Raw genomic sequence first — 16,540 nt, forward strand, 5'->3', positions numbered from 1 at the left:
AAGAAACAGCCGCACCGGCCGTGACGCCTGCTTCCGGAAGCGGACCGGAAACCGCTGTTTGATTCTGCGTCAAACCCGACTTCAGGGGCCGTCGTAAAACTGTCGCCCTTCGTCTCTGGGACCGGCCACAGGGTCCCACTCGCCTCCGGTGGGGCGTCTGGATCTGCGGGTGTCAGTTTCCCTCAAGATGGCGGAGGAGGAGGCTGGGGACGCAGAGAGGATGGAAGTCAGCACGGAGTTGCCTCAGACTCCACAACGACTGGCCTCTGTAAGTCCGTGTAGGCTAGTTGCTTTTGTCCCCCCGAGTCCTCCCCTACCGCGTTCAGGAGGATGTGGGGCTTCACCCCTTACGGTGGCTCTGGGGAGCGGGAGTCGTATGGATTGATCAGAAAGGAAGCCACAGAATAAAGTTAGTCATCACCCACATTCCTGCCGGCCAAGTCTCCGGTGTATAATGACTGTCATTTATTAGCCGTGACGAGTTCAAGCTTGTCTCTATCCTGAAATAGAAAGAACTGGTAATGTTATTAGATGGTCTGGTGTAGGGGTTTGGAGGAAGAGCCATTTTCCGACAGACGTAGTGTTAACCCCTCCTAGACGATAGGCGTCCAGCACGCAGCACCTAGTGTGGTATTGCATAGCTGGCTGGGTGGGGCTTCATAGTGACAGGGAATGCTGCCTCTGTCAACTCACGTCAAGATATAGGGTGTAGGAGTCGTAGTCCTTCGTTGTAGCATCTTGAGAACCCAGGCCTAATCCTCCGTGGAGAAACCCATCATCTGTCGTTGCTTTTTACAAGTGAAGAACAGACTTTCAGACATTTCAAGTCAGAGCGATACCATTAATTAATATCGGAATCTATACTTTGCCCTTGTATTTTGAAAACCAAAAAAAAAAAAAAAAAAAAGGGAAGGCAGAGATAGTAAATTTGAGTCAATAGTCTGACTACAGGGAGAAAGCTGACTGAGGAGGATAAGAGGTAGGGGGGCAACATTAGGGAATGTTCTGGATGTCCCCAGGCACCTAGTGGGGAGGTATATAGAAAATATTCAAATATTGGTCACTGCATGCTGTGAAGAGTTTTATTAATTTATCTTTATTGGTGCATATAGAAAGGTGTGGGATTACACCTCTTTCTGAAGTTTCTTTGGTTTGTAGTTTTAATAAAATCATTTTTGAAGTATTTTAATCCTGCAGGCACTTGAGCATTGTTTTATGAGAGAACAGAGTGAGCTCCAGGAAAGAGTCCACCTCAGGGACTGAAGAGACCGGCTGGGAGACAGAAATCAGGTGGGGAAGGAGTTAGACTAAGGGTTTGGCCATCAACTAGGGCAGTGCTTGCAACCATCCTCTACCCCAAGTAGCAGTTCAACCTCATTTCACCGTATTGAAGGGGAAAGCATGTGTTTGAGATGATAAGAAATGGGAAGATAGGGAAACTTTAGAAGCAGCTGAAACATCTGGTCTTAATGTAAAGCTGTGCGTCTTACATCTTCTAAGTAGTGGAGAAACTGTGCTGTGGTCAGAAGTGTTATCGTAATTTTGTATTGCTAAAGATGACTAGTGTGTATTTAAAGCTTTGATATATTAATTCCTTCCAGGTGGTACCAAAAAACCTCATCAATCTGGATCTTACTTATTTGGGATTGGAGATAATGGTACAGGAATTCAGCTAGAATTATGTTGCAAACTCTTCAATATTAGATTTCTTTGGGCAAGGTTTTGGGTTTTGCAAGATAGTAGGTAGATGACAAGAGAAGTGTAAAAGCCTCAGGTAACTCACACTCTAGAGACACAGGTAGGACAAGTGCTCAAATTTTAATACAAGATAGGGTGATGTAAGTGAATGAAGACCTGTGACTGGTGAGCCTCCTGATCACTTTTTTGGCTTGGCTGTCTCTATTTTAGGACTCTAGACATCTTCCTAGTTTCCTATTCTTTTTAAAAATACCACCTTCAATTTTATCCTGACAATGGAGTAAGACACTGGCTTTTCCAGTTTACTTCTTCTTCTCGATTAAGCGATTAAGCGAAGTGAGCTCAGAGATTCTTTAACATTTGAATGATTTGAATCTTAAATCACCATTGGGAGGCAGGGAAAAACAAAATAGTAAATATGGAACAGTTACAGAGGTCTAAGAAATCTTACCAATTCCATTAGAGTCTTGTCCCTGGGTATTATATAGTTTCTGTTATTCTTAAATCAAACTTCCTTCTTAGAGCCCAGGTCTTTTTTTTACTGTCATGTTGCAATCAGCAGGCATGAAGTCTCTCAAATTCCTGACATCACATAACATGCAATTAGAGTGAAGTTATAGGTATGAATTCTTGGACATTTATTAGAAGAGCCATTGCTTAAGAATAATTAGGGGAGTTGATTCTGTAGGTCTAGGGTGGGGTCTGAGAATTTGCATTTTCACAAGCATGCACTGCAAATGAAGTCCTGGTCTGTGGGCCACAGAGTAAGATTTAGCCAGAGACATTTAGAAGTTCTCAGTATAGAGTTGACAGTTGAGGTTGTGGGGATGGATAAGATCTTTGAGGAGGAAAGTCTGTGTTTGTGTGTGTGTTTATACATACACAGAGAGAAAGAGACAGTCACACAGAGAGGGAGGGAGGAAGAGAGGGAGAAGCGAGGAAGACAGGAATGATTGAATTTCAGGGATAGACAGTGGAGGAAGGAGCTAGAAAGGGAGCAGCCAAGCAGGTAGGAGGTGAGAGTAGTGCAGTGTCATAGGGTGTAGTTTCTAGGAGAGGGCAGTTTATTGGGTCTAGGGAGGTGAAGAGTGAGAAAAATTGGGAACTCATAGTATGTGGAGTGGTCTGACAGAACTTCTGCCTTCTGTCTTCATTAACTGGATTTTCTTTAGTAAGTCCATCTCAAAAGATGCCTCCTGGTATGGTACTAAACTCTTTTCTTTTCCCTGTCTACATCCTCTGCCCATGTGATTTCATCCAGTTCTGTGGCTTTAAATACCATCTGTATTCGTTCAGTTCCCAAATTTGTATCTCAGGGTCATCTCACTTTTGAGCTCCACAGTCACAGGTCCGTCTGCCTGCTTGACATATCCACTTGGATGTCTGAAAAGTGTTTCAAACGGAGAATTAATTAGGAAGCTACTACAGTAACCAAGCCATAGTTGCTGGTGGCTTGTACTAAAGCGATATCACTGGAGATGAAGAGAAGTGGATGGATTGGGGAGAGATTTTGGAAGTATGGTAGAAGTAGAAAGATTTGTTTATGGTTTAGGCATGAGGGAAAAGGGAAGAAACAGATGACATCTGGATCCCCAGTTTTTGACTTAAGTATTCATGCTTGTGGCTGTGTCATATACTGAGAGGAAAGATCAGGTTTTGGGAGGGCAAAGAAGGGAGACATCAAGTTTTGTTATCCCTGTCTCAGTAGATGACACTTCCATAATAGCTCTTGAATACAAACAATTCTGTCTGTCTCCACTCCATCTCTTTAGTCCTAGCCACCATCTGTTGCCTAGGCAACTGCAGTGGCCTTTTAACTGGTCTCTTAGCTTCTGTTTTTGCCCTCTTCCAGTCCATTCTCCACGGAGCAGCCAGAGAAATCTTTGTAAGACTAAATCAGATCATGTCCATCTCTTGCCTAAATCCTTCAGTGGTTTCCCATCTACTTGGAAAAAAATCTAAACTCATTGCATTTTCTTCAAGATCTGGCCTGATCCAGCCCCTCCATCTCCCCTCATTTTCTGTTACTTTCTCTTCATTCACTTTTAGCCACCCTAGCTTCCAAAATAAGTCCAAGCTCTGTCTTACTTCAGGGCCTGTGCCTTTGCTTGCTGTTCTTTTTCATAGAGTGTTTTTCCTCTGTTTTTTCTTGATACTTACCTTGTCTAAAAGATGGGTTCCTTTTACCATTCTCTGTCAAAGCACCCTGTTAATTTCCTCCACTGCACTTATTACAATCTGTGATTACTGTATTGTCTTTATTTATTTAAATGTCTGTTTCTCCTACCAGAATGTAAGTTCTGTGAAGGCAAGGATCATGTCTGACTTGATCATGATCACTTCCTGATCATGTCAAGGAAAAATTATCTACAATCTCATGCGTATAGGGGATCTTTAAGAGATAACATAGTCTTTTTATAGTGGACTTTAAAATATTGAGATATAGAGGAAGGAATGAGAAGTTATATGCTATTTTCAGTGGACGTGATTTTCCTTAGAAATCTGTATCTCTTATTTTAGGCCAGAGCACAGCTTTCTGTAGTAAGAACATACTTAGAGTGAGAAAACGAGGATGAAAACCAAAGTCCCTCTTTTTAAAAAATAAATAAATTTATTTGTTTATTTTTGGCTGCATTGGGTCTTTGTTGCTGTGTGCAGGCTTTCTGTAGTTGCAGTGAGTGGGGGCTACTCTTGGTTGCGGTGTGCAGGCTTCTCGTTGTGGTGGCTTCTCTTATTGAGGAGCACGGGTTCTAGGCACGCGGGCTGCAGTAGTTGTGGCACGCGGGCTCAGTAGTTGTGGCACACGGGCTTAGTTGCTCCGCGGCACATGGGATCTTCCTGGACCCGGGATTGAACCCATGTCCCCTGCATTGGCAGGCGGATTCCATAGCAGAACCTAGTGACAGTTACTTTTTCATCAGCATCTCCTAATTTCTATTGTAGGCAGCTAGGGAAAATTCTGATTTTCAGTACCAAATTCTGTAGAGTCCGATGAAGTTAAGTTTTAAAACTGCAAGTCAAGAGTGACAGCTTCGGGCTTCCCTGGTGGCGCTGTGGTTGAGAATCTGCCTGCCAATGCAGGGGACACGGGTTCAAGCCCTGGTCTGGGAAGATCCCACGTGCTGTGGAGCAACTAGGCCCACGAGACACAACTACTGAGCCTGCGCGTCTGGAGCCTGTCCTCTGCAACAAGAGAGGCCGCGACAGTGAGAGGCCCGCGCACCGTGATGAAGAGTGGCCCCCGCTTGCCGCAACTAGAGAAAGCCCTCGCACAGAAACGAAGACCCAACACAGCCAAAAATAAATAAATTAATTAAAATAAAAAATAAAAATTAAAAAAGAGTGACAGCTTCAGTCCTACTAGTAATTTATCTAGATGAGCTGGTGCTTGAGACTGACTGCTTATGTTTAATAACAGACATTGTCTTGCAAATAAAAAGGTTTTTGTCCTCAGTACTGCATAGAGTGTCTGTCTGGGTAGATATGTATATAAATCAGTGATGCAGGATGAACCAATGCAGTATCCTGCCCGTCCTTTCTTCGTGTGTGCTGGCTTTGAGGGTTACCTCAGATTTCTTTGAAGGTGTTAATCATATGTTGTGTTCTGTGAAACAATTTTCTTTAAGCTTTTAACTCAGATGGCTTAAAACAAACTATTAAGACCTCTTTAGTCCTGAGTGATTTCTGTGAACTCCTATGTGTTCTTCTAAGATATTCTGGCTCACATGCCTCCTGTTGAAGAAACAAAAGTTATTTCATGAGTTTGTTTTTTTAAAGCATTTGGTACAGCTTTTTTTTTTTAATGTTGTTACACCCTGTAGTAAGCTAAGTGCTTATGGAAATACGCTCTACTAAATAATGCTATTGAAAGACCCCAGAAGAGTTATTGTGCTTCCATAAGTGCCTACTTGCTATCCAGGAATGACACAGGCCCTGTCCAGAATGGAGTTTGTTTTTGATCACTTGAATGTAATTCTCCTTCTAATAGTTTACGTAATGCTATTCTTCAGAACGAAGTCTGTTTGACTTGTTTGGAGGAGTGGGGCTATAACCACTTAATGTGTCTTTATAGACTACCTTTTAAAAGTCCTTTGAACTTTTGGTATTGTTGGATAAGCTAGAAATGACTTTAGCCACAGGGGGGAAAATCTGTAAATTTATGCATTTATGTTTTTATATATACATACTCTGCCTTGCAATCTAAGAAAGAATTTTAGTTGTATTGGAAATATTTATTCAATACAGTAGAAAGAGAATATGAGATATGTACCCCATAGTGTAGGAAACCAAATTTCATTCATCCAGAGACTTCAAGGAGAGCTTAGAAAATTGGAGCATGAGCCTATGGTCAGAGCAGAAAAGGAAGAGAAAGGCTTAGAAGGGATGGTATGCTTTCGAAAACTAAATTCTGACAGCATGAATATATGTATATTATCTCAACAGGAAAGAAGAGAGAGGGGCCTTATTTGTCACACTACTCTATATTTGATTCTGGCTAATTTTATCAATGCCATGAGGACATAGTAGACTTATGTACGAAACAACACAAGGCTTAACAGACATAGGACCGATATGTTATAGGACACACACATAAAATCTCCTTAGGCTAAATTTTGCATCAAAACTAACAAGGTGAAATTTAATTGCCATGAAAGTAAAGACTATGTCTAGGACTGGGTATTTGTGTGTAGGACTAGGTCTTTTATGTGAATGATTTGAGGGTTTTAGTTTTCTGCAAACTCACTAAGTCATAATGTGATGTGGCTGCCAAACAAACAAAAAAGTGAACTTTTAAAGCAGTTTAGTGTCCTGGATAAGGAAGGTAATAAGCAGTCCCACTCCTATGTACAGAGACATATTGTGCATGTTCTATGTACGAGAGAGAGTGCATGTTCTATGTAACATGGAGAGTGGGCTGGATACCATGTCATTAGGGATGGCTAAGTTTCATTTCTAGGAATGAACAGATTTCTTTAGTTTCTACATTCCTGTTTAGCCATGGAATAAAGAAACTAATGAGAGACATAATATTTAGCTTCATTTATTTGATAGGTTGTTGGGTGAAAGAGCAGAATAATTTGTATTGGATTATTTCAGGCAGCATAGGATAAAAGTTACAGGAAAGTAGATTTTGGTTTAATTATGAGCTGTAAGAATGGAAGTTGGCTGAGTGGATGTGTTCAGACAGGCTTAGGGAGCTGATTATCAGATATGTTTTAGACAGGGTTTCCCTATGGGATAAGTGGGTGCACTAGGGTTTTTGTTGTTTGCTTGTTGTTAAACTTCATAAACCTGTCAAATAGTATTACAAGAAAATTTAGTATAACCAAAAGATTTCTTGGTGCCTAGAGGTGCTACAATTACTAGTCCAGTACTTGCTTTGAGCAGTTCTGCCACCTCCAGATTTTGTTATACCTTTAAAACAGGGGAATTAGAAACAGAATTACAGGCCCTCCATAGATGTCCATCAGTTATCTAAGGAAGGGTAAATTGTGATTTGAACAAAAGGAACCTAGTGTACTTTAAGTTCTGTTTTCGGACTGATGTTACCAGTCATCCCAGTCCCTGGGTCAGAGTTGAAAACATATTTTTTAATCTCCATGGGGATGAGGAAAATGTTTGGAATGTTTGGGGATTTAAATGTTGTGAGAATTTGTTTTTACAGGACAGTCAATTGGGAAAGTCTTCCCTTAACTCCAGATGTTGAAAAAAGCTTTTTTCCCTGAAAATGAAAATAAAAATTTCTTAATTTAATCATGTCTCAAATTGGAGAAAATACTAAAAGCAACCAACCAAAGAATCAAACCTACTCCAGTCACCAGAAATTCCTGAACATGTCACCCAGTAGAATACATCCTGTATAGTTTTTCTTATCTAGAAAAAAACCCCAGAAATCTTAGTTGAAAAAAAATTTTTCATACTTGCAGCAGTCATCTAGGAAAAAATTTTTGTGAAACAGCGTAATTGTACTTTATCTCCTGTAAGAATTTCGTAAACAGTTTTAGAAGGCTTAATGTTATTATTTGCTTTGTTCTCTTTAGCAAGAAGTCTATAACTTTCAACAATAACTGAGACCTTTTGTTAAGTACTTGAGATAGGCTTGTGTGAATACAAGGATTTGGAAGGAAAGTTCCTTCCCTCAAGGAGCTGAAAATCTGGTTGAAGAGGCTCGATGTACACATTTAAAGGTAACTAATGTTATCTGGCAAAGGTACAGGTGCTGAATGAGTACCTTCTTTAGTAAGTGCTGCATTGGAGTTACAGGGGAGAGAAATTTTCTTAAATGGGTCAGTGAAGTGTTCATGGAGGTGGGCTTTGAGCTAAATCGACCTTAAGGAACAACTAAGGTGGGGGGAGGTGGAAGGATAGAGAGCTAGTGGTAAGGTCAGTGGAGAGGGCATTGATGGCATCAACACCCAGACATTCTGTCCAAATCATCCAATTATGTAAAGATAACATTTTAAAATATCAGTTCCTCAGACTGAGACATGTAATGACAGGGATATAATTTAAGAATATTTAGTGGTATTCATTTAGAGGGAAAAATTAAAAAGAAGGCAAAGCTTTGTTTTTTGTTTTGTTTCACTATTAAAGTGAAATTGAACAAGTCTTATGGGTAAATTTAAAAGAATAATGTATTTATATTTGGTTAAGTAGAATGAACACTGAACTCTGGGAGTCAGGATACCTAAGTTCTATTCCTGACCCTGATAGTATTCAGTCTTGAACAAGCCAGTTTACTTTTTCCTTGTCACTCAGTTTTAAATGAAGGACTTGAACCAGAATAGATCCCTTAGGTTTTTGGTGATTCTCAAGTTTCTCATGTTCTTGAAAATATTCTTGAAAACTAGAACAGAAACTAGTTCTGTGCCTTCCATAATTAGGAAGGACAGAAAAAGGTTTTTGTTTGGTGTATAGGACTGAATATACAGGATTTTTTTTTTTCTTTAGTGCTGTTTGAAGAAAAGAACTTTAGGTACACCATAGAACATTAAATCTGCTAGTTATAGTTGTTGCCAGGTATGCAGAGAACACAAGTTGTTGGTTTGTGAGTATCCTAGAAAAGTTGGAGTTAGAATATTGGAAGGTTTAGTTCATTTTTTAAAAAAAGATTTTAGTAAAATATTAAAAATTTTACAGTTAAAAAATTACTCCCAAAATATGGAATCACTGTAAGGATATTATTCATATTAGGTAAGCAGACATACAAATTCCATGAAATATGCTAAAATCCCACTACCCACTACTGTTAACATTTTGGTATATATTCCATCTAACTTTTTCCCCATGTTAATATATATAACACTTAACCAAAATGAGATTTTATACACACTGCTTTGTAACCTACTTTAATGTACTGTGTATCTTCAATGCCTTTCCATTAGATGGAAATAGACATCTTCAGCTATCAGCTCTTTTTTTCTAACTTCTTATTTTGAACTCATTTTAGACTTTTAGAAAACTTAGAAAAATAACACAGACAGTTCTCTTATATCCCTCACTCCTGCATCCCCTAATGCTAACATCTCACATAAATGTAGAACAATTATTAGGGACCAGAAATTAATATTGCTACTAACTAAACGACAGACCTTATTCAAATTTTACCAGTTTTCCTACTAATATCCTTCTTCTGTTCCAGGATCCTATTGAGGATCCCACCTGACATCCCACCTGTTTGTCTCTTCTAGTATGTAACAATGTCTCACTTTCTCCATAGTCTCCTTCCAGTTTGTAAGTGTCTTGGTCTTTCCTTGTTTTTCATGACCTTGACATGACTACTCAAGAATATTGAACAGTAACTTTGTGTCATGTTCCTTAATTTGGGTTTGATGTTTTCTTTTTTTTAACATCTTTATTGGGGTATAATTGCTTTACAATGGTGTGTTAGTTTCTGCTTTATAACAAAGTGAATCAGTTATACATATACATATGTTCCCATATGTCTTCCCTCTTGCGTCTCCCTCCCTCCCACTCTCCCTATCCCACCCCTCCAGGCTGTCACAAATCACTGAGCTAATATCCCTGTGCCTTGCAGCTGCTTCCTCCTAGCTATCTACCTTACTACGTTTGTTAGTGTGTATATGTCCATGACTCTCTCTCGCCCTGTCAAAGCTCACCCTTCCCCCTCCCCATATCCTCAAGTCCGTTCTCCAGTAGGTCTGCGTCTTTATTCCTGTCTTACCCCTAGGTTCTTCATGACATTTTTTTCCCCTTAAATTCCATATATATGTGTTAGCATACGGTATTTGTCTTTCTCTTTCTGACTTACTTCACTCTGTATGACAGACTCTAGGTCTATCCATCTCATTACAAATAGCTCAATTTCATTTCTTTTTAATGCTGAGTAATATTCCATTGTATATATGTGCCACATCTTTATCCATTCATCCGATGATGGGCGTTTAGGTTGTTTCCATCTCTGGGCTATTGTAAATAGAGCTGCAATGAACATTTTGGTACATGACTCTTTTTGAATTTTGGTTTTCTCAGGGTATATGCCCAGTAGTGGGATTGCTGGGTCATATGGTAATTCTATTTGTAGTTTTCTAAGGAACCTCCATACTGTTCTCCATAGTGGCTGAACCAATTCACATTCCCACCAGCAGTGCAAGAGTGTTCCCTTTTCTCCACACCCTCTCCAGCATTTATTGTTTCTAGATTTTTTGATGATGGCCATTCTGACTGGTGTGAGATGATATCTCATTGTAGTTTTGATTTGCATTTCTCTAATGCTTAATGATGTTGAGAATTCTTTCATATGTTTGTTGGCATTCTGTATATCTTCTTTGGAGAAATGTCTATTTAGGTCTGCCCATTTTTGGATTGGGTTGTTTGTTTTTTTGTTGTTGAGCTGCATGAGCTGCTTGTAAATTTTGGAGATTAATCCTTTGTCAGTTGCTTCATTTGCAAATATTTTCTCCCATTCTGAGCGTTGTCTTTTGGTCTTGATTATGGTTTCCTTTGCTGTGCAAAAGCTTTGAAGCTTCATTAGGTCCCATTTGTTTATTTTTGGTTTTATTTCCATTACTCTCGGAGGTGGGTCAGAAAGGATCTTGCTGTGATTTATGTCATAGAGTGTTCTGCCTATGTTTTCCTCTAAGAGTTTGATAGTTTCTGGCCTTACATTTAGGTCTTTAATCCATTTTGAGCTTATTTTTGTGTATGGTGTTAGGGAGTGATCTTATCTCATACTTTTACATGTAGCTGTCCAGTTCTCCCAGCACCATTTATTGAAGAGGCTGTCCTTTCTCCACTGTACATTCCTGCCACCTTTATCAAAGATAAGGTGTCCATATGTGCGTGGGTTTATCTCTGGGCTTTCTATCCTGTTCCATTGATCTATCTTTCTGTTTTTGTGCCAGTACCATACTGTCTTGATTACTGTAGCTTTGTAGTATAGTCTGAAGTCAGGGAGCCTGATTCCTCCAGCTCCTTTTTTCGTTCTCAAGATTGCTTTGGCTATTCGGGGTCTTTTGTGTTTCCATACAAATTGCGAATTTTTTTGTTCTAGTTCTGTGAAAAATGCCAGTGGTAGTTTGATAGGGATTGCATTGAATCTGTAGATTGCTTTGGGTAGTAGAGTCATTTTCACAATGTTGATTCTTCCCATCCAAGAACATGGTATATCTCTCCATCTATTTGTATCATCTTTAATTTCTTTCATCAGTGTCTTATAATTTTCTGCATACAGGTCTTTCGTCTCCTTAGGTAGGTTTATTCCTAGATATTTTATTCTTTTTGTTGCAATGGTAAATGGGAGTGTTTTCTTGATTTCACTTTCAGATTTTTCATCATTAGTATATAGGAATGCCAGAGATTTCTGTGCATTAATTTTGTATCCTGCTACTTTACCAAATTCATTGATTAGCTCTATTAGTTTTCTGGTAGCATCTTTAGGATTCTCTATGTATAGTATCATGTCATCTGCAAACAGTGACAGCTTTACTTCTTCTTTTCCGATGTGGATTCCTTTTATTTCCTTTTCTTCTCTGATTGCTGTGGCTAAAACTTCCAAAACTATGTTGAATAAGACTGGTGAGAGTGGGCAACCTTGTCTTGTTCCTGATCTTAGTGGAAATGCTTTCAGTTTTTCACCATTGAGGATGATGTTTGCTGTGGGCTTGTCATATATGGCCTTTATTATGTTGAGGAAAGTTCCCTCTATGCCTACTTTCTGGAGGGTTTTTATCATAAATGGGTGTTGAATTTTGTCAAAAGCTTTCTCTGCATCTATTGAGATGATCATATGGTTTTTCTCCTTCAATTTGTTAATATGGTTTATCACATTGATAGATTTGCATATATTGATGAATCCTTGCATTCTTGGAATAAACCCCACTTGATCATGGTGTATGATCTTTTTAATGTGCTGTTGGATTCTGTTTGCTAGTATTTTGTTGAGGATTTTTGCATCTATGTTCATCAGTGATATTGGCCTGTAGTTTTCTTTCTTTGTGACATCCTTGTCTGGTTTTGGTATCAAGGTGATGGTGGCCTCGTAGAAGGAATTTGGGAGTGTTCCTCCCTCTGCTATATTTTGGAAGAGTTTGAGAAGGATAGGTGTTAGCTCTTCTCTAAACGTTTGATAGAATTCACCTGTGAAGCCATCTGGTCCTGGGCTTTTGTTTGTTGGAAGATTTTTAATCACAGTTTCAATTTCAGTGCTTGTGATTGGTCTGTTCATATTTTCTATTTCTTCCTGATTCAGTCTTGGCAGGTTGTGCATTTCTAAGAATTTGTCCATTTCTTCCAGATTGTCCATTTTATTGGCATAGAGTTGCTTGTAGTAATCACTCATGATTTTTTTTATTTCTGCAGTGTCAGTTGTTACTTCTCCTTTTTCATTTCTAATTCTATTGATTTGAGTCTTCTCCCTTTTTTTCTTGATGAGTCTGGCTAGTGGTTTATCTATTTTGTTTATCTTCTCAAAGAACCAGCTTTTAGTTTTATTGATCTTTGCTATCGTTTCCTTCATTTCTTTTTCATTTATTTCTGCTCTGATTTTTATGATTTCTTTCCTTCTGCTAGCTTTGGGGTTTTTTTGTTCTTCTTTCTCTAATTGCTTGAGGTGCAAGGTTAGGTTGTTTATTCGAGATGTTTCCTGCTTCTTAAGGTGGGCTTGTATTGCTATCAACTTCCCCCTTAGAACTGCAGTTGCTGCGTCCCATAGGTTTTGGGTCGTTGTGTCTCCATTGTCATTTGTTTCTAGGTATTTTTTAATTTCCTCTTTGGTTTCTTCAGTGATCACTTCATTATTAAGTAGTGTATTGTTTAGCCTCCATGTGTTTGTATTTTTTACAGATCTTTTCCTGTAATTGATATCTAGTCTCATGGCGTTGTGGTTGGAAAAGATACTTGATACAATTTCAATTTTCTTAAATTTACCAAGGCTTGATTTGTGACCCAAGATATGATCTATCCTGGAGAATGTTCCATGAGCACTTGAGAAAAATGTGTATTCTGTTGTTTTTGGATGGAGTGTCCTATAAATATCAATTAAGTCCATCTTTTTTAATGTATCATTTAAAGCTTGTGTTTCCTTATTTATTTTCATTTTGGATGATCTGTCCATGGGTGAAAGTGGGGTGTTAAAGTCCCCTACTATGAATGTGTTACTGTCAATTTCCCCTTTTATGGCTGTTAGTATTTGCCTTATGTATTGAGGTGCTCCTATGTTGGGTGCATAAATATTTACAATTGTTATATCGTTTTCTTGGATCGATCCCTTGATCATTATGTAGTGTCCTTCTTTGTCTCTTTTAATAGTCCTTATTTTAAAGTCTATTCTGTCTGATATGAGAATTGCTACTCCAGCTTTCTTTTGGTTTCCATTTGCATGGAATATCTTTTTCCATCCCCTTACTTTCAGTCTGTATGTGTCTCTAGGTCTGAAGTGGGTCTCTTGTAGACAGCATATATAAGGGTCTTGTTTTTGTATCCATTCAGCCAATCTGTGTCTTTTGGTGGGAGCATTTAGTCCATTTACATTTAAGGTAATTATTGATATGTATGTTCCTATTCCCATTTTCTATATTGTTTTGGGTTCGTTATTATAGGTCTTTTCCTTCTCTTGTGTTTCTTGTCTAGAGAAGTTCCTTTAGCATTTGTTGTAAAGCTGGTTTGGTGGTGCTGAACTCTCTCAGCTTTTGCTTGTCTGTAAAGGTTTTAATTTCTCCATCAAATCTGAATGAGATCCTTGTTGGGTAGAGTAGTCTTGGTTGCAGGTTTTTCTCCTTCATCACTTTCAGTATGTCCTGCCACTCCCTTCTGGCTTGTAGGGTTTCTGCTGAGAGATCAGCTGTTAACCTTATGGGGATTCCCTTGTGTGTTATTTGTTGTTTTTCCTTTGCTGCTTTTAATATGCTTTCTTTGTATTTAATTTTTGACAGTTTGATTAATATGTGTCTTGGCGTATTTCTCCTTGGATTTATCCAGTATGGGACGCTCTGTGCTTCCTGGACTTGATTAACTATTTCCTTTCCCATATTAGGGAAGTTTTCAACTATAATCTCTTCAAATATTTTCTCAGTCACTTTCTTTTTCTCTTCTTTTTCTGGAACCCCTATAATTCGAATGTTGGTGCATTTAATGTTGTCCCAGAGGTCTCTGAGACTGTCCTCAGTTCTTTTCATTCTTTTTTCTTTATTCTGCTCTGCAGTAGTTATTTCCACTATTTTATCTTCCAGGTCACTTATCTGTTCTTCTGCCTCAGTTATTCTGCTATTGATCCCATCTAGAGTACTTTTAATTTCATTTATTGCGTTGTTCATCGTTGCTTGTTTCATCTTTATTTCTTCTAGGTCCTTGTTAACTGTTTCTTGCATTTTGTCCATTCTACTTCCAAGATTTCGGATCATCCTTACTATCATTATTCTGAATTCTTTTTCAGGTAGACTGCCTATTTCCTCTTCATTTGTTAGGTCTGGTGCATTTTTATCTTGCTCCTTCATCTGCTGTGTGTTTTTCTGTCTTCTCATTTTGCTTATCTTACTGTGTTTGGGGTCTCCTTTTTGCAGGCTGCACATTCGTAGTTCCCGTTGTTTTTCATGTCTGTCTCCAGTGGCTAAGGTTGTTTCAGTGGGTTGTGTAGGCTTCCTGGTGGAGGGGACTAGTGCCTGTGTTGTGGTGGATGAGGCTGGATCTTGTCTCTCTAGTGGGCAGGTTCACGTCTGGTGGTGTGTTTTGGGGTGTCTGTGGCCTTATTATGATTTTAGGCAGCCTCTCTGCTAATGGGTGGGGTTGTGTTCCTGTATTGCTAGTTGTTTGGCATAGGTTGTCCAGCACTGTGGCTTGCTGGTCGTTGAGTGAAGCTGGGTGCTGGTGTTAAGATGGAGGTCTCTGGGAGATTTCCGCCGTTTAATATTATGTGGAGCTGGGAGGTCTCTTGTTGACCAGTGTCCTGAAGTTGGCTCTCGTACCTCAGAGGCAGAGCCCTGACTCCTGGCTGGAGCACCAAGAGCCTTTCATCCACACGGCTCAGAATAAAAGGGAGAAAAAGTAGAGAGAATGAGTAGAAGTATGAGGAAAGAAAGAAGGAAAGGAGGAAAGGAAGGAAGGAAGAAAGAAGCAAAGAAGGAAAGAAAGGAGGGAGGTTGGAAGGAAGGAAGGAGGGAAAGAAGGAAAAAAGACAGAAAGAAAGAAGATACAGTAAAAATAAAATAAAGTATAATATAGTTATTGAATTAAAAAATATTTAGAAAAAAAAAAGGGACGGATAGAACCTTAGGACAAATGTTGGAAGCAAAGCTATACAGAGAAAATCTTACACAGAAGCATACACATACACCTTCACAAAAACAGGTAAAGGGGGAAAAATCATAAATCTTGCTCTCAGAGACCACCTCCTCAATTTGGGGTGATTCGTTGTCTAAAGGAGGGAAGGAAGGAAGGAAGGATAGAACGAAGGTAAAGTATAATAAAGTTATTACAATTAAAATTAATTATTAAGAAAAAAAATTTTTAAAAAAAACCATGGACGGATAGAGCCGTAGGACAAATGGTGGAAGCAAGAGTATACAGACAAGATCTCACACAGAAGCATACACGTACACATTCACAAAAAGAGGAAAAGGGAAAATAATCATAGATCTCGCTCCTAAATTCCACCTCTTCAGTTTGGGATCATTCCTTGTCTATTCAGGTATTCCACAGATGCAGGGTATATCAAGTTGATTGTGGAGCTTTAATCCGCTGCTTCTGAGGCTGCTGGGAGAGATTTCTCTATCTCTTCTTTGTTCTCACAGCTCACAGGAGCTCAGCTTTGGATTTGGCCCAGCCTCTGCGTGTAGGTCGCTGCAGGGCGTCTGTGTTTTGCTCAGACAGGACGGGGTTAAAGGAGCCGCTGATTCGGGGGCTCCGGCTCACTCAGGCCGGGGGTGGGGGTGGGGGGGAAGGAGGGGCACTGCGTGCGGGGCGGGCCTGCGGCGTCAGAGGCGGCGTGACGTTGCACCAGCTTGAGGCCCGCCGTGCTTTCTCCCGGGAAGTTGTCCCTGGATCCCGGGAACCTGGCAGTGGTGGGCTGCACAGGCTCCGCGGAAGAGGGGTGTGGAGAGTGACCTGTGCTCGCACACAGGCCCCTTGGTGGCGGCAGCAGCAGCCTTAGCGTCTCCTGCCCGTCTCTGGGGTCCGCGCTTTTAGCCGTGGCTCGCGCCAGTCTCTGGTGTTCGCGCTTTTAGCCGCGGCTCACGCCCGTCTCTGGAGTTCCTTTAAGCAGCGCTCTTAAAACCCTCTCCTCGCGCACCAGGAAACGAAGAGGGAAGAAAAAGTCTCTTGCCTCTTTGGCAGGTGCAGGCTTTTCCCCGAACTCCCTCCCGGCTAGTCATGGTGCACTAACCCCTTC

At 39.9% G+C, this 16,540-nt stretch overlaps 1 protein-coding gene across 3 annotated transcripts in view; it reads left to right on the forward strand.

The window, feature by feature from the left end:
- The first annotated feature begins 74 nt into the window (after positions 1–74).
- Positions 75–16,540, forward strand: part of UBR1 (ubiquitin protein ligase E3 component n-recognin 1) — a 184,606-nt gene continuing 168,140 nt past the window's right edge. For all 3 annotated transcript variants that reach the window (XM_032622213.1, XM_032622215.1, XM_032622214.1), the window contains exon 1: positions 75–268. In XM_032622213.1, coding sequence (XP_032478104.1) covers positions 188–268 — 81 coding nt within the window. In that variant the 5' untranslated portion in view covers positions 75–187. The remainder of the gene's footprint in view (positions 269–16,540) is intronic.

Source organism: Phocoena sinus, chromosome 2 (assembly GCF_008692025.1).
Source record: "Phocoena sinus isolate mPhoSin1 chromosome 2, mPhoSin1.pri, whole genome shotgun sequence".
Classification (NCBI taxonomy): domain Eukaryota; kingdom Metazoa; phylum Chordata; class Mammalia; order Artiodactyla; family Phocoenidae; genus Phocoena; species Phocoena sinus.